Source organism: Pezoporus flaviventris, unplaced genomic scaffold (genome assembly GCF_033815535.1).
Source record: "Pezoporus flaviventris isolate CSIRO_AGI_PZ_B2104156 unplaced genomic scaffold, CSIRO_AGI_Pfla_v1 ptg000193l, whole genome shotgun sequence".
In the NCBI taxonomy this organism is placed as follows: Eukaryota; Metazoa; Chordata; class Aves; order Psittaciformes; family Psittacidae; genus Pezoporus; species Pezoporus flaviventris.
This window is the reverse complement of record NW_026892741.1, coordinates 992,885-1,016,177: the sequence shown is the minus strand read 5'-3', so window position 1 is coordinate 1,016,177 and position 23,293 is coordinate 992,885. Positions and strand designations below refer to the sequence as shown.

Here is a 23,293-nt window from a genome sequence, read left to right as displayed (position 1 = left end):
GAGGTATCGGTCAGAGCTTGGTCGGGCTGGGGGGGGTGAGTTATCGGTTGGCTGGTGGTGAGGTGTTGTATTCTCTTCCCTTGTTATTTCCTTTATCATTGTTATTATTGGTGTTAGCAGTATTGATTTGTGTTATACCTTAGTTACTAAACTGTTCTTATCTCAACCCGTGGGAGTTGCATTCTTTTCAATTCTCTTCTCCATCCCTCTGGGAGTAGGGGGAGGGAAAGAAAGGGGGGAGTGAGTGAACGAGTTGCCTGACTGGGTTTAAACCATGACAATGATCCATGCCTGTTTACAGATTGGTGTTACTTAATGGAGAACTTAGATTCTAGCTAGCTGATTTTCATAAAAATTATACTAAAAAAAAATTAGATTTAGTTGAATTCGTTACAACTTGCTCCAGAGTAAATATTTGAAGCATCTATTAGACTTTTTCTTTCTATCTCACAGTCCTTTTGGTTTTGAACTTGCCACTTACTCCATGTGCTGGCATACGTTAAACTGATAAAGTTTCCCAACAACTATGAATCTTATGAGTTTTTATTAATCTAAACGTAGGATTTAATCATTTTTGGTGTCATTTTGTCACAAGGATTTGTCTTGCGGGTTTTTACTTGTGTTTCAAGGTTTCTTGCGTAATTTTCTTTTTTTCATGTACCGTCTTTCACAGTCCCTGTGACATTTACCTATGGTCCTGTGCTATGCTGAAAAATGCTATTGTTTTATAATGCTCTAATTGATCTAACGCTAAAGGTAAGGTAACAGTTGTGTACAATATTACTACTGTATTTAAAATATTTTTGGTGAATAGCGGTGGATGTTGCCCTCAAATTCTGGTAAATGAACTCCAGTCATATTCTGCAGTGGGTGCCTTGCTTTTATTTTTCAAGTCAAGATAACATGTTAGTGTTATAGCATCATCGAATCATAGAAAGGTTAGGGTTGGAAAGGACCTTAAGATCATCTACTTCCAACCCACCTTCCATGGTCAGGGACACCTCACACTAAACCGTGTCGCCCAAGGCACTGTCCAACCTGGCCTTGAACATCGCCAGGGATGGAGCTTTCTCAGCTTCCTTGGGCAACCTGTTCCAGTGTGTCACCGCCCTAACAGTAAAGAACTTCTTCCTTATATCTAACCTATATATCTCCCCTGTTTACATTTGAAGCCATTACCCCTTGTCCTATCACTACAGTCCCTAATGAAGTGTCCCTCTCTGGCATCCTTGTAGGCCCCCTTCAGATATTGGAAGGCTCCTATGAGGTCTCCATGCAGCCTTCTCCAGGCTGAACAGCTCAAATTCTATCAGACCGTCTTCATACGGGAGGTGCTCCAGTCCCCTGATCATCCTCGTGGCCCTCCTCTGGACTTGTTCCAACAGTTCCATTTCCTTCTTATGTTGGGGACACCAGAACCGTACACAGTACTCCAAGTGAGGTCTCACGAGAGCAGAGTAGAGGGGCAGGATCACCTCGTTCAACTTGCTGTTCATGCTTTTTTTGATGCAGCCCAGGATACAGTTGGCTTTCTGGGCTGCGAGCGCACACTGCTGGCTCACGTTCATTTTCTCATTGACCAACATCCCCAAGTCTTCCACAGGACTGCTCTGAATCAGGTCTATGCCCAACCCGCAGCTGTTGCTGGGATTGCTCCGACCCAGGTGTAGGACCTTGTACTTGGCTTTGTTGAACTTCATGAGGTTTGCATTGGCCCATCTCTCAAGCCTGTCAGGGTTCCTCTAGATGTCATCCCTTCCCTTCACCGTGTTGACCACAATGCATAGCTTGATGTAACTGAACAATTTGCTTAGGGTGCACTCAATCCCACTGTCCATGTCTCCAACAAAGAACAGGAACAGGATCAGTCCCAACACTGACCCCTGAGTGCCCCCACTCATCACTGGTCTCCACTTGGACATTGCGCCATTGACCACAATTCTTTGTGTATGGCCATCCAGCCTCTGTTCTTGTGAGACCTCACCTGGAGCATTGTATGCAGTTCTGGTGTCCTCAATATAAAAAGGACATGGAACTGTTGGAACAAGTCCAGAGAAGGCCCACGAGGATGATCAGGGGACTGGAGCACCTCCCGTATGAAGATAGGCTGAGAAATCTGGGGCTGTTCAGCCTGGAGAAGAGAAGGCTGTGTGGATACCTCATAGCAGCCTTCCATCATCTGAAGGGGGCCTATAGGGATCCTGAGGAGGGACTGTTCATTAGGGACTGTAGTGATAGGACAAGGGGTAATGGGTTAAAACTTAAACAGGGGAAGTTTAGATTGGATATAAGGAGGAAATTCTTTCCTGTTAGGGTGGTGAGGCACTGGAATGGGTTGCCCAGGGAGGTTGTGAATGCTCCATCCCTGGCAGTGTTCAAGGCCTGGTTGGACAAGGCCTTGGGTGATATGGTTTAGTGTGAGGTGTCCCTGCCCATGTCAGGGGGGTTGGAACTTGATGATCTTAAGGTCCTTTCCAACCCTAACTATTCTATGATTCTAATTCTCTATCTACTGGGCGGTCCATCCATCAAATCCATTTTACAGTCAAGGATGTCATGCGGTACAGCATCAAGCGCTTTGTGCAAGTCCAGGTAGATGACATCAGCTGCTCTGCCTCTATCCATCAGTTCTGTAGGCCCGTCGTAGGAGGCAAACAGATTGGTCAGGCATGATTTTCCCTTAGTGAAACCATGTTGGCTGTCACCAAGCACCTCGTTGTTTTCCATGTGCCTTAGCATGGCTTCCAGGACAATCTGCTGCATGATCTTGCCAGGCACAGAGGTGAGGCTGACCGGTCTGTAGCTCCCTGGGTCTTCCACTTTCCCCTTTTTAAAAAAGGGAGATATATTTCCCTTTTTCTAGTTGTTGGGAATTTCACCTGACTGCCATAACTTTTCAGAAATGATGGACAGTGGCTTAGCAACTTCATACACCTGAAGTAGGCCCTTGATGACAAGAACGGGAAGTTTGGAAGTAGCCTTGTTGCCTCCCAGTTTTATCCTCAGCAAGTGTAATTAAAACCAGCAGTTAGTTGTATTTCTTCATATCCCCCACTACAAAATAATGAAGCTTTTTCATGGTTTGTTTCTTTTATTCAAAGTTAACAGATGCAGATGGTTGATTGAGGAATTAGTTTGTGAATTGCTTCATTCATCTTTTTTCCCCTCACTAATACAATTTAACTGGTGTTAGCAAGAGGGAAAGTATTGGGTTTGGGTTTTGGCTTTAAATTTGTCAGTTAAGTGTGTTCTAGTGCAGGAGATGATCACCATACTACCACCACCCTTCCCCCCACCCCTTGCTGGTTGACAGTCAGATGAATTGTGCTGGCAGTGATAGGCTTAGACTTCGATATTAGAGTTTGGGGTTTTATTGTTTGGGATTTTGGTATTATCTTTACTGGGGGTTTGTTTCTTTTTTAAATGCTTACATCCCAAGTGTACATAATTTAAAATTATTTTGCTTGTGTGATAACTCCAATGTTTTCCATCACAATATCTGGTAGTTTTTAACCTAATGAGGAATTTGATTGAAGTTTTGTCCTGGGTTCAGCAGTAGCAGTCATTTTTCTCCTTCTTAGTAGCTGGTGCAGTGCTGTGTCTTTGACTTTCAGCCTGGGAACAGCGCTGATAACACCAATGTTTTTAGTTGTTGCTCAGTAATGTTTACTTTGACCAAGGACTTTCTGAGTCTCATGCTCTGCCAGGGAGGAGGGGAAGCCGGAAGGAAGCAGAGACAGGACACCTGACCCAAGCTAGCCAAAGAGGTATTCCATACCACAGCACGTCATGCCCAGGATGTAGAAGTGGGGGCAGTTACCTGGAAGGGGTAGACCACTGCTTGGGTCGGGCTGGGGATCTGTCGGCAGGCAGTGAGTGGTTGTATTCTCTCCCCTTGTTATTTCCCTTATCGTTGTTATTATTGGTGGCAGCAGTAGTGGTTTTGTGTTATACCTTAGTTACTGGACTGTTCTTATCTCAACCCGTGGGAGTTACATTCTTTCGATTCTCCCCCCCCATCCCTCCAGGAGCAGGGGGACAAGGAAGTTGGGGGAGTGAGCGAGTGGCTGCGTGGACCTGGGTTGCCGGCTGGGCTTAAACCACGACAAGTTTTCACTCAGTTCCTTTGTAAAAATGTTTTAGAAAACCAAATGTTTTGATGTTTTTGAATAGTCATGAAATACATGTTTAACTTTGTATATTATTCTACTTAGATATGTTAAATCTAGTGTGAAATGAATATATAGGTGGAATAATCCACTGGCTCAAGAATATGCTAAGGTCACTGGTCATGATTTGGCGCATGTCATATAATCTGTGACAAATTCATGGTTTGTCTGTGTGGGGAATTTATTGCTTTATTTTAACAGTATAAAATTGTATGAATTTATATTATGTGTGACATCATACTTCTGGTTTTCCAGTTACTTTTGTAAACACTTTATTTAATCAAGTATTTGGTGGTATTTTGTATATAGTTGGTCCAAATCACCACATGAAACGTAGTTTGCAAGTACTTTCATAAAGATACTTTTTCCCCCTCAGCGGGTGGTGAGGTGTTGTATTCTGTTCCCTTGTTATTTCCTTTATCATTATTATCATTGGTGGTAGCAGTAGTGATTTGTGTTATACCTTAGTTACTAAACTGTTCTTATCTCAACCCGTGGGAGTTGCATTCTTTTGATTCTCCTCTCCGTCCCTCCGAGAGCAGGGGGAGGGCAAGAAAGGGGGGGAAGTGAGCGAACGAATTACCTGACTGGGTTTAAACCACGACAGTATGAAAGAAGTAAGCCTAGGGAAACAAAACAGAGTTTATATTTGCTTTGAAAAAATGCATGCTCAAGAAAAAAATTATCCAAAAACAACTGGGAGAGGGGGTAATCTAAAAGTACTTAAAACAATTCTGTGTGTATGCACAAAAATACGTGGGGTTTGATGGAGCTAAGTAACAGTTTGGGTGGGTGAGAAATACCCTTGTTTAACTTATCTGCATTAATGATTAATGTTTTCCCTTCTTTCTCCCCTCTCTCCTTTTAAGGTTTAATGAAAAGTATCTGATTAAGCACTGAATTTTCATTCCTGATTTGTTTAATCCAGTGCATTCACTTGTATGCTATCCATGTGTCTGGGCTAACCTAACAGTTGATTTATAGGTGAAGCTAAAGTATTTTTAATGTGTTTTAAAAAAAATCCTATTTAATTAGATATTGTGATACTCATGTTAACTTCTAATTGCAGCCAAACAGATGATGATTCTGGGTCAGCATCAGCTTCGGGATCTGGTTCAAGCTCTGGAAGCAGTAGTGATGGAAGTAGCAGTCAGTCAGGTAGCAGTGACTCTGAATCTGGTTCAGAGTCAGGCAGTCAATCAGAATCAAAGTCTGACACATCTAGAGAGAAGAAACAAGTTCAAGCTAAACCACTACCAAAAGCTGATGGATCTGAGGTAAAACAAAGCATATAAATTAACTCTTTGTAGGGAAAACCACATTCTGTGCAGAGTAATTACAAGAGCATTTTTAATTTAAACAAACAAAACCGCTACAATATTTCCTTAGAATTTTAACTTGATCAGGTTAGTGAATGCACATGCTTAGCTTTCATAACAAACAATGGGCTCTTAAATTCTCATCTCTTTAAACACCTACAGTTAGATAATTGCCTAAATTGTATCACACAGAAGCACCTGTTAACTTATTGCATATTTTTGAAGACAAAGTCACACATAATGTTGTGACAGGCCAAGTAGGACTATAGGAACAGCGGTCAGGGTATGCAGGGATGAGACAAGGAAGGCCAAAGCCCACTTAGATTTGAGCCTGGCAAAGGACATCAAGGACAACAGGAAGAGCAGAAGAGCTTCTACAAGGAGAGGAGAGGAGAGGAGAGGAGACACAGCTACAGGTTGGGCGGAGAAGAGATTCAGAGCAGCCCTGCGGAGAAAGATTTGGGGGGGTTGGTCAATGAGAAGCTTAGCACGAGCTGGCAGTGTGCGCTCGCAGCCCAGAAAGCCAGCCGTATTCTGGGCTGCATCAAAAGGAGCGTGACCAGCAGGTCGAAGGAGGTGATCCTGCCCCTCTACTCTGCTCTTGTGAGACCTAGCTTAGAGTTCTGTGTACAGTTCTGGTGTCCTCAACATAAGAAGGACATGGAACTGTTGGAACAAGTCCAGAGGAGGGCCACGAGGATGATCAGGGGACTGGAGCACCTCCTGTATGAGGACAGACTGAGAAAGTTGAGGCTGTTCAGCCTGGAGAAGGCTGCATGAAGACCTCATGGCAGCCTTCCAGTATCTGAAGGGGGCCTGTAACACTGCTGGGGAGGGACTCTTCATTAGGGACTGTAGTGATAGGACACAGGGTAACGGGTTCAAACTTAAACAGGGGAAGTTCAGGTCAAATGTAAGGAAGAAGGTCTTTACTGTGAGGCTGGTGAAGGAGTGGAATGGTTTGCCCAAGGAAGTTGTGAATGCTCCATCCCTGACAGTGTTCAAGTCCGGGTTGGACGGAGCCACCATAAACCATATTGGTTTAGTGCGAGGTGTCCCTGCCCATGGCAGGGGGGGTGGAACTAGGTGATCTTAAGGTACTTTCCAACCCTAGCTATTCTATGATTCTATGCTTCTATCAGCAGCAAAAGGAAGATAAGGGAAAATATGGGGCTGCTGCTGAATCAGATGGGTGTCCTGGTAACAGAAGACACAGAGAAGGTGGAATTATTGAATGCCTTCTTTGCCTCAGTCTTTACCACTAAGAATGGCTCTCAGGAGTCCCAGACCTGGGAGGTTAGAGATGAAGGCTGGAGAAAGGAAGTCTTCAGCCTGGTCATAAAGGTTTGGGTTAGGGATAGCCTAGACAGACTTAACACCAGACTTAATAGATCCATGGGCCCTGATGGGTTGCACCCATGGGTACTGAGGGAGCTGGGAGATGTTGCTCTGACACTCTCCATCATCTTTGAAAAAGCATGGAGAATGAGAGAGGTGCCCGATGACTGCAGGAAGGCAAATGTTACTCCCATTTTCAAAAACGGCAAGAAGGAGAACCTGGGAAACTACTGCTACTCAGCCTCACCTCCATCCCTGGAAAGGTGATGGGACAGGTCATTCCGGAGGTCATTACCACACATGTAGAAGAAAAGCAGGTCATCAGGAGTAGTCAGCATGTATTCACCAAGGGAAATCATGCTTGACCAATCTAATAGCCTTCTATGATGACATGTCAAGATGGGTAAATGAGGTGAGAGCAGTGGTTGTTATCTTCCTTGACTTCAGCAAGGCTTTTGGCACTGTCTTCCATAACCTCCTCATAGGTAAGCTTAGGAAATGTGGGTTAGATGAATGGATAGAGAGGTGGATCAAAAACTGACTGAATGGCAGAGTTCAGAGAGACATGATCAGCGGAGTAGCATCCAGTTGGAGGCCTGTAGTCAGTGGTCTTCCCCAGGGATCAGTACTGGGTTCAGTCTTATTCAACTTGCATATCAATGACAACAAAGATGAAGGGCTGGAGTCTACCCTGAGCAAGTTTGCTGATGATACAAAGCTGGGGGGTGTGGCTGATACACCTGAAACCTGTGCTGCCATTCAGCAGGACCTTGATAGGCCTGAGGAGGGAGGAGAGAAACCTAATGAGGGATACTGTGGCAGCCAGTTACCAGTAGGGTTCCCCAGGGCTCAGTTTTAGGGCCAGTGCTCTTCAATGCTTTTATAAATGTTCTGGACACAGGAATCATATGTACATTAAGGTTGCTGATGACACTAAACTAGGAAGAGCTGTGGAATCCCTCAAGGGCAGAGAGGCCTTACAGAGAGATTTGGATAGATTAGAGAGCTGGGCAATCACCAGCTGTATGAAATTTAGCAAGAATAAGTGCCAGATTCTGTACCTAGGATGAGGTAATACTGGCTATATGTACAAGTTGGGGGACTAGAGGCTGGAGAGAAGCCTCCTGGAAAGAGATCTAGGGCTTTGGGTTGATGGCAAGTTGAACATGAGTCAACAGTGTGCTCTGGCAGCCAAACGGGCCAGCCATGTCCTGGGGTGCATCAAACACAGCTGAGGGAGGTGAGTGCTCCACTCTACATCGCACTGGTGTGGTCCCACCTCAAGTACTGTGTGAAGTTTTGGGCATCTCAGTATAAGAAGGACATCAAACTATTAGAATGTGTCCAGAGGAGGGCAACCAAGATGGTGAAAGGTCTTGAGGGCAAGATTTGCAAGGAGTGGCTGAGGTCACTTGGTTTGTTCAGCTTGGAGAAGAGGCAGCTGAAGGGTGACCTCATCACAGTCTACAACTTCCTCAAGAGGGGCAGTGGAAGGGGAAGTGCTGATCTCTTCTTTCTGGTGACCAGTGATAGGGCATGAGAAAATTGACTGAAATCGTGTCAGGAGAAGTTCAGATTGGGCATTAGGACAAGGTTCTTCACTGAGAGAGTGCTCAGTCACTAGAACAGGCTCCTCAGGGAAGTGGTCATGGCACCAAGCCTGTCAGAGTTCAATAAGTGCCTGGATAACACTCTTAGTCATAATGGCTTAGGTAGTCCTGCAAGGAGCAGGGAAATAAACTCGATCCTTTTCGGTCCCTTCCAACTTGATTCTATGATTCTATGTAATTCAGTATTCCCATATGAAGCAAAAATATATCAGATAAGTGGCCTGAAAGAAATTATCTAGATTATTTTAAAAAATTTCCTTTAAAAAGTTATGTTAATAATATAGAAGCCTGCACAATGATTATTATACTTACTGTAAAAATTGTGCCAGCGATTCTTATATAACAGTCCTTTCTGCAGAAGCATCACTAATTTAAAATACTATCATCATGCAGTATTTTATAGTGAGTTTTTTAATATTAATAAAAATGAGATTCATCTTAATAGGGATGCTGCTCATCTTAAGCAAAGTAAGAATGTGGTAAACTTTAAAGTTTCAGTATGTTTAAATGACTCTTGTGTCTGAATTCCGATTCAGGTTTGGAAGTCCAGTCCAAGTATACTTGCTGTGCAGAGATCAGCAGGGCTCAAGAAGCAACATCAGAAGGCAGCCTCATCAGGCAGTGGTTCAGAAGAGGTGAATAACATCTAAGTTAGTAAATAAAAAGTAAACATGCATGTCTCAGTACCCCATGTGTTAGAATAAAATTATGTAGAGCTAAGTTCTGTTCTCTTAGGTGTATGCATGTTTAAAAAGTCTAGGTTTAGTCTATAAAAGTAATATTTATGTAACTGACAAGTTTATGAGGAACCGGGGGGGGGGAATTTAGTTGCATGTTTTCAGGTGATTTGTGCCAAAATGATAGCAGTATAGATTAATATTCTTAGCTAGGTGTTCTGTGATGTATGGACAAAGTTTTCAAGTCATGTAGTATTGACTTTCATTGCATTTCTGCCTTCTGAGATGCATAAAGACAGTTAAAAATGCTAAAAGACTTTTCCACTATTGTCACTATATAAAGGTAGCTGCTGCAGTTTTCAAAAGCACTATATGGAGTTGAAAGATAGATTTTTATAACAGTTATAAATGAATGCTTGCATTTTAAGAACCATACTTCCATTTTAGAGATTTTTAAAACCTAAATCATGGGCTAAGCAAAAGTTGTCTTTGTGCAGTAGAAATATCTTTAAAGGACAAAGAACTTAATCATATATAGTTAAAATATTAATAGCTGTTGCTAAGTACTCTTTTCCTGAAGACTATTTTTCAGCATAAAAATGATCCAACATTAATCTCTATGAGATTGGTTTTAGGAAAATAATTTTAAGAGGGTTCGTCAATTTATGGTGCTTTTTTTTTGGGGGGGGGGAGGGGTGAGAGAAGAAACATACATGCTATTCTCAGAATTTTCTTAGTGATGTTTATGAGAGGATATGAAAAGTGAGAGAGCAGGAGATTTTATTAGGCTTTTGATAGGAACTTCATCTTGATTTATTGACTTGCAGCAGTATAAACTATGACTATATGTAGGCACAATTATTATATTTTAAGACAGGTTTTTTTTTTGTAGTGTTTTCTAGAGTTCTTATACGGTATATTCTTAGATGGAGAAATACAAACTCAACAGCAATCCTGATCTTATTCAATGTCAATGGGTACACTGAGGGGGATGAAGAGGATAAGACACGAAGAATAAGATTTCAGTTTGAAAGTGGGAGCTGAATTATCTTTTTAATAGTAAAAATACTTCATTGTTCTTCTTCATTCCGCAGGTTTCATCGAGCAGTGAAGATTCTGCAGATGACTCTTCCAGTGAAACCAAGAAGAAAAACCATAGAGAGTAAGATGTTTTTCATGAATAATATAATTTTTTGTTATGGCAACATAAGTCGGAATCCCATAGTTCATGGCAAATTTTTAAACACTTTAGAGGCACCACCCCCCCACCCCACCCCGCCATCAAATTATTACAGGTTTGACAGTAATAAACTGTTTTGGCTATTCAATAAATCAAAAAATTAAGTAAATTGTAATAAAGTTGAACTTGAGATGGTTTTAAGCTGTAGATTAAAAAGTTTGTGAAAAAGGTCATAGCTTCTCATTTGCAGTCACCTCTGTGTGTGTGGGTTGTTTGTGTTTGGTTTGGGGTTTGGGTTTGTTTGTTTTTTTTTATGAACGGTGTATAGGAATTCAATCATTCTCTCTTTTTTCTTCTTCAGTTAATTGAATCATCTCAATATTCAGGGTCGCCGCTATAATATCTTCAAGAAATGGGGGTGGGGTGGGGGGAGGCGGGCTTTGCTATGCAAAATAGTACTTCTCTAGTGATGAATTGTTATTCAGAGTTTTCTGTTACTTAAGAATGTGATTACACCTAATAACATACTCTGTTACAGGAAAGATATTCAAGTTTAGAATCTAGTAACCAAATAACCTCATATATCCAGTGATTCAATTTTGATTTATACCTATTTTGAACAAATATGTTTGCAGTTGTTATCTGACATACAGATCAGATTTATCTCTATATAACTTAGTACAGGATCCAAGCCCTAGAGTATGGTGTTTTATATGTTGTCTATATCTCCAAATAAATGCAGGCTGTGGATTTGCAGGGTGGGGGAGTTAGTTGTTTTGGGGTGGAGATTTTTTGTTTTTATTTGGGGGTGGGGGGTGTTGTTGTTTGGGTGGTTTTTAATTTACTGCTTGCAGAAAAATAATCTTTTAAGGAGAATGAAGATTCTATAGTATTTCCAAGACACACAGATGTATTGACCCTAATGAAAACGTAACTTCTAGGACCAATGCATATTTAAGTGAAAGAAGTATCATGGCAGTGATTCTTAGGCTTCCTGATCTGAAATTTAATGAAAATGTCTTTGAGTAATATTCCACCTTTGAAGGCCACTGTTTGAGCATCTTGGTCAAAGACCCCTAAACCTGATGATAGATGGTAGTAGATAATAGATGGTAATAGATTTAGTGACCTTTCAAGAATGCATGCCAGACCTTTCTCCCCCTTCCCCCCCCAAGCTATTAAGATTAAATATCTCTGTAAAATCTGAGCTAAGTGACTGTTGATCAGTGAGTCCATCTTTCCTGCTGTAAAGTAGATCTCAACTAAGCAGGAGTCACGAGTGGTTTACTCATAGTATCTTTCATGGGTGTGAAGAACTGATTTGGAAGCTCAGTGGGGGCGTTGGGGAGTCAGTGCCTCTCAAACTGCTACGGTCCAAGTCATTCTCAAATCTGATTCTGTATTATTTTTGGTTCCTATGCTGAAGTTCCTAATTATTCAAATGAGGCACAGGGAACATAGAATCATAGAATAGTTAAGGTTGGAAAGTACCTTAAGATCATCTAGTTCCACCCCCCCTGCCATGGGCAGGGGCATCTCACACTAAACCATGTCGCCCAAGGCTTTGCCCAACCCGGCCTTGAACACTGTCAGGGATGGAGCATTCACAACTTCCTTGGGCAAACCATTCCAGTCCTTCACCAGCCTCACAGTAAAGACCTTCTTCCTTATATCTAATCAAAACTTCCCCTGTTTAAGTTTGAACCCGTTACCCCTTGTCCTATCACTACAGTCCCTAATGAAGAGTCCCTCCCCAGCAGTCTTATAGGCCCCCTTCAGATACTGGAAGGCTGCTGTGAGGTCTCCACGCAGCCTTCTCTTCTCCAGGCTGCACAGCCCCAATTTTCTCAGCCTGTCTTCATACGGGAGGTGCTCCAGTCCCTGATCATCCTCGTGGCCTCCCCTGGACTTGCTCCAACAGTTCCATGTCCTTCTTCTGTTGAGGACACCAGAACTGCACACAATACTCCAAGTGAGGTCTCACGAGAGCAGAGTAGAGGGGCAGGATCACCTCCTTCGACCTGCTGGTCACGCTCCTTTTGATGCGGCCCAGTATACGGCTGGCTTTCTGGGCTGCGAGCGCACACTGCCAGCTCATGTTAAGTTTCTCATCGACCAACCCCCCCAAGTCCTTCTCCGCAGGGCTGCTCTGAATCTCTTCTCCGCCCAACCTGTAGCTGTGCCTGGGATTGCTGCGACCCAGGTGTAGGACCTTGCACTTGGCACGGTTAAACTTCATAAGGCTGTCACTGGCCCACCTCACAAGCGTGTCAGGTTCCCTCTGGATGGCATTTCTTCCCTCCAGCGGATCACTCAAACCACACAGCTTGTTGTCATCGTCAAACTTACTGAGGGCACACTCAATCCCACTGTCCTTGTAGCCAACAAAGACGTTGAACAAGTCCGGTCCAACACTCATCCCTGAAGGACACCACTCGTTACTGGTCTCCAGCTGGATGTCGAGCTATTGACCAGAACTCTTTGAGTGCGGCCATCCAGCCAGTTCTTTATCCACCAAGTTGTCCATCTATCAAATTGATGTCTCTCCAATTTAGAGACAAGGTTGTCATGTGGGAAAGTATCAAAATGCTTTGCACAAGTCCAGGTAGATGACATCAACTGCTTTGCCCTTGTCCATCAGTTCTGTAGCCCCATCACAGAAGGCCTCCCTGTCAGTCAGGATTTCCCCTTAGTGAAGCCATGCTGGCTGTCACCAAGCACCTTGTTGATTTTCATGTGCCTTGGCATGCCTTCCAGGAGAATCTGCTCCAAGATTTTGCCAGGCACAGAGGTGAGACTGACTGGTCTGTAGTTCCCTGGGTCATCCATTTTCCCCTTCTTGAAAATGGGGGTTATATTTCCCTTTTTCCAGTCGTCAGGACCTTCGCCTGACTGCCATGATTTTTCAAATATGATGGCCAGTGGCTTAGCAACATTGTTCGCCAGCTCCTTCAGGACCTGCAGATGGATTTCATCAGGTCCCATGGACTTGTGCATATTCAGGTTCTTAAGACGGTCTTGAACCAGATCCTCTCCTACAGTGGGCCTAAGTTCTTCATTCTCACAGTCCCTGCGTCTGCCTTCCAAGACTTGGGTGGTGTGGTCAGAGCCTTCGCCAGTGAAGACTGAGGCACAGAAGTCATTAAAACTTCAACCTTCTCCAAATCCATTGTAGCCAGTTCTCCTGATAGCTTCTGGAGAGGGCCCATGTTGTCCCTAGTATGTGTTTTATTCACTACGTACCTATAGAATCCCTTCCTGTTATCTTTCACATCCCTAGCCAAGTTTAATTCTAACTGGACCTTAGGTTTCCTAACCTGGTCCCTGGCTTCCCAGACAACATCCCTGTATTCTTCCCAGGCCGCCTGTCCTTGCTTCCACCTTTTATAAGCCTCTTTTTTCCTCTCAAATTTTCCTCAGCATCTCGTTATCCATCCATGGAGGTCTCCTGGCCCTCCAGCCATACTTCCTTCTAGTCGGGACACAACACTCCTGAGCTTGTAACCATAACTATTAGAGAATTTTGAATTTGGCAAAATATGATGTTATGGGTTTTTTTTGACTTGAGCATTGGTGAGTTACTGTAAATATGTATCTTTCCAGCTAAAGTCTTGTTAAGGACTTCAGGTTTTATTGATGTCAGGTTAACTCCATTATTAAAGCTGTAATTTATACATAAATCCAATTTTTTTTGTGTTTGGTTTTGTTTTTTTTTACATCTACCTCTGGATAACAGAAAGCTTAATTCAACTCTCTTTGAATCCATTGGGTATTTTTACCTGTTATCCATTCATGATAAGTTTCTGTCCTTCCAGCTGAAATTGCTATTTTAACATTTTTATTTCCATGAAGAATGTTGAAATTAACACAGCAAACTTGTGGTGAATACTTGATTTAAAACCAAAACAAACAAGGAAAACCCCAAACCCTAATGTGAGTTACTATTTTGTCTCTCAATATGTACAGTGAAGACTGGCAAATGTCTGGCTCAGGGTCAGTATCAGGAACTGGTTCTGATTCTGAATCAGAGGAAGATAGAGAGAAAAGCAGTTGTGAAGACAGAGAATCTGTCTATGAGCCAAAAAACAAGGTCAAAAGCCAGAAACCTCCAAGCAGGTAAGAAGTCTTGCATGTTAGATAATCTGATACTATTTCTAATTCATAATCAAGTACTGTACAGGCAAATGAAAGATTAATGAATGAAATGAAAACCAAGGCACTGAGCAGTCATGAAATATTTATATTTAGTAACAAATACAGGCAGCAACTCTACTGTTGTGTTGTATCTTATTGTCTTCAAGAATTGAGCCAAAAAGCTGCAAAAAGATTGCAGGACAGAAAAAGAGGTATCTTGATTCATCAGATGATGATGACTATGACAAGAGAGTGTCTCGTCGCCAGGCAACAGTCAATGTTAGTTACAAAGAAGCTGAAGAAACCAAGACAGATTCTGATGACTTGTTGGAAGTTTGTGGAGAAGATGTCCTACAGCCTGAAGAAGATGAATTTGAAACTATAGAGAAGTTTATGGATAGTCGAATTGGCCGAAAAGGAGGTATTTTTTTATCAGTGTTCTTAAGATGCTGTAGTTCATTGTGGTACAATGTAAACAGCAGTTGTTCTCAGCTGTATGTAACCTGTGATGTTTGTAAAGAATAAGTTTAAAAATACTATAAAATAATCTTATTTTGGTTTTCATACTCATAAGCATGTTTCTTTTGTAAGCCCTATAAAGTAAAACATAGAACTTAAGTAACTAATGGAAAAAGGTGAAATCGGTGTGCTCAGCTCGCTCCCTGAAATGCCTGTACACCAATGCGCGCAGCATGGGAAATAAGCAGGAGGAGTTGGAAACCTGTGTTAAGTCAGGAGATTATGATCTGGTGGCAATTACAGAGACGTGGTGGGACAGCTCACATGACTGGAATATAGTCATGGAAGGCTATGCCCTTTTCAGGAAAGACAGGCCAGCCAGGCGGGGTGGTGGGGTTGCTCTTTATGTGCGGGAGGAACTACAGTGCACAGAGTTCTGTCCAGGGACAGATGATGAGCGAGTTGAGAGTCTGTGGGTGAGAATTAAGGGGCAGGCTGGCAGGGGGGATACTGTTGTGGGTGTCTGTTACAGACCACCAGATCAGGGTGAGGAAGTTGACGAGACCTTCTACAGGCAGCTGAGAGCGGCCTCACAGTCACAGGCCGTGGTCGTCGTGGGGGATTTTAACTTCCCTGATGTTTGCTGGAAGGACCACTCGGCAACCCAGCCACAGTCCAGGAGGTTCCTCCAGTGTATGGATGATAACTTCCTCCTGCAAATGGTGGATGAGCCGACCAGGAGAGGAGCGCTGCTGGATCTCATCCTCACTAACAAGGAGGATCTGGTCGAAGCAGTAAGGGTTGAGGGCTGCCTTGGTTGCAGCGACCACGAGATGGTGGAGTTCAGGATCTTGTGTGGCAGGACTAGTAGAATAGCAAGTAGAATTGCAACCCTGGACTTTAGCAGGGCAAACTTTGGCCTTTTCAAGCAATTGCTAGGGGAAATCCCATGGGCAGGGCTGCTTGAAGGTAAAGGGGCCCAAGATAGTTGGTTGATATTCAAGGACTGCTTTTTCCGTGCTCAAGATTGGAGCATCCCGACACGTAGGAAGTCAAGGAAGAGGGCCAAGAGACCTGCGTGGCTAAATAGGGAATTGCTGGATATGCTCAAGTGGAAGAGGAGAGTTTACAGGTCATGGAAGGAGGGGCTGGCCACTTGGGAGGAATATAAGGCTGCTGCTAGAAGATGTAGGAAGGCAGCTAGGAGGACTAAGGCATCCTTAGAATTAAACCTGGCAAGAAGGGTCAAGGACAGCAAAAAGAGCTTTTTTAAATACATGGCAGACAAAACTAACACCAGAGGCAATGTAGGCCCACTGATGAACGGGATGGGTGCCCTGGTGACAGAAGATAAAGAGATGGCAGAGTTACTGAATGCCTTCTTTGTCTCTGTCTACTCTGCTGCGGGCAGTCCTGAAGAGCCCTGTACCCCTGAGACCTTAGATGAAGTCAGGTCGATGGAGTGGTTTGCCTTAGTCGATGAGGAATGGGTTAGAGACCAGTTGAGCAATCTGGACATCCATAAATCCATGGGTCCAGATGGGATGCACCCGCGGGTGCTGAGGGAACTGGCGGAAGTCATTGCTAGACCACTCTCCATCATCTTTACCAAGTCTTGGGAAACGGGAGAGGTGCCTGAGGACTGGAGGAAAGCAAATGTCACTCCAGTCTTCAAAAAGGGCAAGAAGGAGGACCCGGGTAACTACAGACCGGTCAGCCTCACCTCCATCCCTGGGAAAGTGATGGAACACCTTATCCTTGGTACCATCTTAAGGCATATCAAGGATAAGAAGGTTATGAGGGGCAGTCAACATGGCTTCACCAGGGGGAAATCATGTTTGACCAATCTCTTAGCCTTTTATGAGGAAATAACACAGTGGATGGATGATGGCAGAGCGGTGGATGTGGTCTACCTTGACCTCAGCAAAGCATTTGACACAGTCTCCCACAGCATCCTCACGGCTAAAATGAGGAAGTGTGGACTGGATGATCAGGTAGTGAGGTGGACTGCGAACTGGCTGAAGGAGAGAAGCCAGAGAGTTGTAGTCTATGGGGCTGAGTCTAGTTGGAGGCCTGTGACTAGTGGAGTGCCTCAAGGGTCAGTACTGGGACCGGTATTATTTAATATATTCATCAATGATTTAGATGAGGGAATTGAGTGTACTATCAGCAAGTTTGCTGATGACACTAAGCTGGGAGGAGTGGCTGATACGCCAGAAGGCTGTGCTGCCATCCAGCGAGACCTGGATAGGCTGGAGAGTTGGGCAGGGAGTAACTTGATGAAATATAACAAGGGAAAGTGTAGAGTCCTGCATCTGGGCAGGAACAACCCCAGGTTCCAGTATAGGTTGGGGAACGACCTGTTAGAAAGCAGTGTAGGGGAGAGGGACCTGGGGGTCCTAGTGGACAACAGGATGACCATGAGCCAACACTGTGCCCTTGTGGCTAAGAAGGCCAATGGCATCCTGGGGTGTATTAGAAGGGCGGTGGTTAGTAGGTCGAGAGAGGTCCTCCTTCCCCTCTACTCTGCCCTGGTGAGACCGCATCTGGAGTATTGTGTCCAGTTCTGGGCCCCTCAGTTCAAGAAGGACAGGGAGCTGCTGGAGAGAGTCCAGCGCAGGGCAACAAAGATGATTAAGGGAGTGGAGCATCTCCCTTATGAGGAATGACTGAGGGAGCTGGGTCTCTATAGTTTGGAGAAGAGGAGACTGAGGGGTGACCTTATCAGTGTCTATAAATATATAAAGGGGGAGTGTCACGAGGACGGAGCCAGGCTCTACTCAGTGGCAAACAATGATAGGACAAGGGGTAATGGGTACAAAGTGGAACACAAGAGGTTCCACTTAAACTTGAGAAGAAACTTCTTCTCAGTGAGGGTGACAGAACACTGGAACAGGCTGCCCAGGGAGGTTGTGGAGTCTCCTTCCCTGGAGACATTCAAAACCCGCCTGGATGCATTCCTGTGTAACATTATCTAGGTGTTCCTGCTCTGGCAGGGGGATTGGACTAGATGATCTTTCGAGGTCCCTTCCAATCTCTAACATACTGTGATACTGTGATACTGTGAAAAAGTAAAAATTAATTAGAATATAGCTCCATATTGCATAAATGCATGCCATACTGTTAAATCACTATTTGTACTGTTTATTGATACCTGATAGGTATAAACTGCATGCAGAGGGGTGGAGAAAAAGTGGACTGGATAGGACAGCTAGCCAGTAGCCTGAATGCTGAAGTTGGGAAGTCTGAACCATTGAGATCGTGATTTCAGTTACTCCTGTACAAATAGTTACAATACAGTGCAGTGGATGGTGGAATCTAAAATTTCAGTGGTGTGTTTGCATGTGCACTTCTAAAAGTAATTTTATAAATGAGAGTGGGGTTGTTACGTAGGGGGTTTTGGAGGGTGGAATTTGGAGGTCAGGGGAGGTGATTCTGCCCATCTGCTCTGCTCTAGTGAGACCCCACCTGGAGTACTGTGTGAAGTCCTCAGTACAGGAAAGACATGGACCTGTTGGAGATCAGAGGGATGGAACACCTCTCCTATGGAGACAGACTGAGAGAGCTGGGTTTATTTAGCCTGGAGAGGGCTCCAGGGAAACCTTATTGTGGCCTTTCAGTACTTAAAAGGGGCCTGTAAGAAAGATGGGGAGAAACTTTTCAGCAGGGCCTAGTGCAGTAGGATGAGGGGTGATGGTTTTAAACTAAAAGAGGGGAGATTCAGGCTGGATGTGAGGAAAAAAGTCTTCATAATGAGGGTGGTAAAATATTGGAACAGGCTGGTGGATGCCCCATCCCTGGAGACATTCAAGGTCAGGCTGGATATGGTTCTGGGCAGCCTGATCTAGTTGAAGATGTCCTTGCTCATTGCAGGGGGGTTGGACTAGATGACCTTTGAAGGTCCCTTCCAGCACAGAAAATTCTATGATTCTATGTTTCCAGCATCTGGTGGGTTGCAGTTTCCTGCTTATGTGGGTTTGTTTTATTAGCCTGCAAATTAGGGTTCTGATTATAGAAAACTTGGGATTACTCATACTTCAGAACTGCTTTTCTCCATTAATTATACCTGATCTCTAGAGTTTCTGACCTATCTCAGAGCTTGCACTCTCTTTCCTCTCAACTTTCTTTTCCCATACTGTCTTAAATTCCAGTGTATTCTTACTCTAGCCCCTTACTCCAATGCAGTGTCACCATTGTGTTAAAAGTCTTCTGGAATAGATTTCTTATATTATGCATGCCCAGATGTTGTTACTGCTTGTGCAGTCCTTTGCTATTGCCATGCTCTGTTGCTATATCTGTCCCCTGCATCTGGTTGGGTCTACTTCCTTATTTGGCTCTCCTCACAGAAATGAGCCTGTTTCCTGCTGCTAGTCTGCCTCAGCTGTAATACTGACTGTATTTTATTAAAAATTGCCTCAAATAAGAGTTCAAATAAGGAGGGGGGGGGGGGGAAGTAGGGAAGTAGTAAAATGAGCTTAGGAAGAAATAGTTCAATAGCAGCTCATCCCAATGAGCTGCTATTGATGGGCAAAAATGCCCAAATGGGAAAGTCTGGAGCAAGGAGGATGCACCTTTGGTGGAAGAGGATCGGGCCAGGGAATACTTAAACAAACTGGACATACGTAAGTCCATGCGCCCAGATGGGATGCACCCATGAGTGCTGAGGGAGCTGGCAGCTGTAATTGTGAGACCACTCTCAATAATCTTTGATTGATAATGGCAACTGGGAGAAGTGTCTGAAGACTGGAGGAAAGCAAATGTCATAGTATCATGGTTTGGGTTGGAAGGGACCTTAAAAGGTCATCTAGTCCAACCCTCCCCCCCCCCAATGAACAGGGACGTCATCAACTAGATCAGGTTGCTTAATGCCCCATCCAACCTTGAATGTTTCCAGGGATGGGGCATCTACAACCCCTCTGTGCACCCTGTGCCAGTGTTTCACCACCCTCAGCTGCTTGCTCAGTCCCTGTCAGTGGGATGGGGGAGAGAATAATAAAAGTGACAACACTCGTGGGTTGAGATAAAGACATTTTAATACGTAAAGAAAAAGCCACACAAGCAAGCATCGGCAGCCAGGTGTTCAGCCTTCTTCAGAAAAGCAGGGCTGCTCTCAACCCATTCATGCCTCAGCCTGTATTGATATTGGGGATTGCCCCATCCCTGGTGCAGGACTTTGCACTTGGCCTTGTGAACCTCATGAGGTTCACATGGACCCACTCCTTGAGCTTGCCAAGTTTCCTCTGGATGGCATCGCTTCCTTCAAGCAATCAACTGCACCACTTGGCTTGGCGTCATTTGCAAACTTGATGAGGGTGCACTTGATCCCACTGTCTATGTCACTGATGAAGATATTCAACAGTTCTGGTCACACTACGGACCCCTGAGGGATGCCACTCATCACTGATCTCCATCAGAACATTGAGCTGTTAGCCACTACTCTCTGGATGCAACCATCCAACAAATTCCTTATCTACCAAACAGTCCATCCATCAAATTTTTCCCTCTCCAACTGGAGAGAAGGATGTTGTGGGGGACCATGTCAAAGGCCTTACAGTTAGCTCTTCCCTTGTCCACTGATGTAGTCACTCCATCATAGAAGGCCACTAGGTTGGTCAGGCAGGACTTGCCTTTGGTGAAGCCATGCTGGCTGTCTCAAGTCACCTCCCTGTCCTCCACGTGCCCTAACATAGCTTCTAGGAGGATCTGTTCCACGATCTTCCCAGGCACAAAGGTGAAGATGACAGGTTGGTAGTCCACAGGGTCCTCCTTTCTACCCTTTTTAAAAATGGATGCAGTGTTTCCCTTTTTCCAGTCACCAGGGACTTCTCCTGATGGCCATGACTTTTCAAATATCATGAAGAGTGGTTTGGCAACTACATTTCCTCAGGACTCTGGGATGCATCTTGTCAGGTTGCATAGACCTATATATGCTCAGGTTCCTCAGGTCATCTTGAATCTGATCTTCTCTTACAGTGGGAGGGACTCTGTAGTCCCTGTCTTGAGAGGTGTAGGAAGAGAGGTTGCCAGAGAAGACATAGGCAAAAAAGTTGCTGAATACCTCAGCCTTCTCCTCGTCTGTTGTTACCAGTTTGCATGTCATTTCTGTCTGCAAGAAGGAGGACCCAGAGATCTACTGGCTAGCCATCCTCACCTCAATCCCTTAGAAGTTGATGGAGCAGCTAATCCTGGAAATTATTTCCAGGCACATGAAAGACAAGAAGGTCATTAGGAGTAGCCAGCATGGCTTCACCAAGAGGAAATCATGTTTGACCAACTTGATAACCTTCTGCGATGAAGTGACTGGTTTTGTAGATGAGGGGAGAGCAGTGGATATAGTCAAACTGGTCTTAAGGAAGGCCTTTGACACTCTTCCATAAGTTTGTCATGGACAAGCTCTTGATTTATGGGCTGGATAAGCAGAGAGTGAGGCGGGTTGAAAACTGGCTGAACAGCTGGACCCAGAGGGTGGTGATCAGCAGTGCAAAGTTTAGTTGGAGGCCAGTAACTACTGGTGTACCCAAGGGGTACATACTGGGTCCAGTCCTTTGCAACATCTTCATCAATGGGCTGGATGACAGGGCAGAGTGTGCCTTCTGCATGTTTGCAGATTGACACCAAATTGGGAGGAGTGGCTGGTATGCCAGAGGGTGGTGCTGTCATCCAGAGGGACCTTGACAGGTTGGGGAAATGGCCTGAAAGGAACCTTATGAAGTTCAACAAGGGAAAATACCAGGTCCTGCACCTGGGGAGAACAACCCCATGCAGTACATGCTGTGGGGCCAAACATATGGAAAGCAGCTTTGCAGAAGGAAGTCGTGAGGTTCCTGGTAGACACCACATTGAACATGAGCCAGTAATGTGCCCTTGATACAAAGAAGGCTAATGGTATCCTGGGCTGCATTAGGCAAAGTATTGCCAACAGGTCGAGGAAGGTGATCTTTCCCTTCTGCTTACTGCTGGGGAGGCTGCATCTGGAATGTTATGTCCAGTATTGGGCTCCCCGGTACAAGAGACTGATGGCACTACTGGAGAGAGTCCAACAAAGGGCCACAAAGATGATCAAGGGACTGGAACATCTCTCCTATGAGGAAAAGCTGAGAGAGGTGGGACAGAGAAGAGAAGGCTCAGGGAGAAGAGCTCATTAATGTATATAAATACCTGAAGGGAGGGTTCAAAGAAGACAGAGCCAGGCTCTTTCCATTGGTGTCCAGTGACAGGACAAAAGGCAGTGGGCACAAACTGAAACACAGGAGGTTCCATCTGAACATAGGGAAAGACTTTTTTTGACCATGAGGGTGACTAAGCACTGGAATAGTTTGTCCAAAGAGGTGGTGGAGTTTCCTTCCCTGGAGATATTCAAGAGCCATCTGGACATGGTCCTGGGCAACTGGCTCTAGGTGAACTTGTTTGAGCATGGAGGTTGGAGCATATGAGCTCCAGAGGTCCTGTCCAACCTCAATCATTCTTCGATTCTGTGAATTGGATTTATAGAATGCATAGTAATGATTGAATAGTGTTTCAAGTCTCAAGGCTGATTAAGCACAATGTCAAATATCTGTTTTATTCTCATATAGCAAAGATGACAGCAAGCAGTGTTAGTGGAGCATTCTCTGTGAATCACTAGAAAAACTAGGAACGCTAAGAAAATTATCATTAAATGAGATACTATAGGTTAGATGCAGAGTGTTTTGGTTTGTTGTTTTTTTTTTAATCTCATTGTGCATGTTTTAATATAGCTACATCATAATTCTTCAAATAAGAGGAATAACATAAGAGCTGTAGATATAATTTGTCAAGTTACATGCTCATATAAGATTGTCACAAATTGCTTTCTGTGGTATGTTTTTTACTGATTAATTTATGGCAGTGCACACTTATTCAAGCCTTATGGTGTGATTTCTTTACCAGCCACTGGTGCTGCAACCACCATCTATGCTGTTGAGGCAGATGGTGACCCAAATACTGGGTTTGAAAAGTCAAAGGAGCTAGGAGAAGTACAGTATCTTATTAAATGGAAAGGTTGGTCACACATCCATAATACTTGGGAAACTGAAGAAACACTAAAGCAACAAAATGTTAAAGGAATGAAGAAACTGGACAACTATAAGAAAAAGGATCTGGAAACAAAACGCTGGTGAGTATTTTTATAACTACTTCCGCACTCCTTATTTTTTGTAATATAGATGTTTTATTGTGGGTTTGTGAGTTCTATCGCCTCTTTGTGAAGGCATAGTTTCAAGTGCCTATGCAACAGGAAGACAAGAGCTGTAAGATTCTGATCATAGAAACTTTACTTGAGCAAGTGAGAATGCTCACACATCTTGTAAAATGAGGCCTTTAAGGAAGCAGCTTCTGCACCTAGATTTTAATGTGTCTGTTAAAAATGAAGTTTTAACAGGATGGGTGG

At 44.0% G+C, this 23,293-nt stretch overlaps 1 protein-coding gene and 1 long non-coding RNA gene across 8 annotated transcripts in view; one reads left to right on the top strand and one right to left on the bottom strand.

Moving 5' to 3' along the window:
• Window positions 1–23,293, bottom strand: part of LOC133262199 (uncharacterized) — a 170,183-nt gene that overhangs the window by 49,332 nt on the left and 97,558 nt on the right. The gene's annotated exons all lie outside the window — the stretch shown is intronic.
• The window catches only part of LOC133262195 (chromodomain-helicase-DNA-binding protein 1-like), a 110,403-nt gene that overhangs the window by 29,786 nt on the left and 57,324 nt on the right, over window positions 1–23,293 (top strand). For 6 of the 7 annotated variants that reach the window (XM_061441146.1, XM_061441148.1, XM_061441144.1 and 3 more), the window contains exons 3-8: window positions 5,239–5,446; window positions 8,973–9,071; window positions 10,208–10,275; window positions 14,260–14,409; window positions 14,595–14,848; window positions 22,795–23,020. In XM_061441146.1, coding sequence (XP_061297130.1) covers window positions 5,239–5,446; window positions 8,973–9,071; window positions 10,208–10,275; window positions 14,260–14,409; window positions 14,595–14,848; window positions 22,795–23,020 — 1,005 coding nt within the window. The remainder of the gene's footprint in view (window positions 1–5,238; window positions 5,447–8,972; window positions 9,072–10,207; window positions 10,276–14,259; window positions 14,410–14,594; window positions 14,849–22,794; window positions 23,021–23,293) is intronic. The other variant, XM_061441149.1, reaches the window with a different exon arrangement.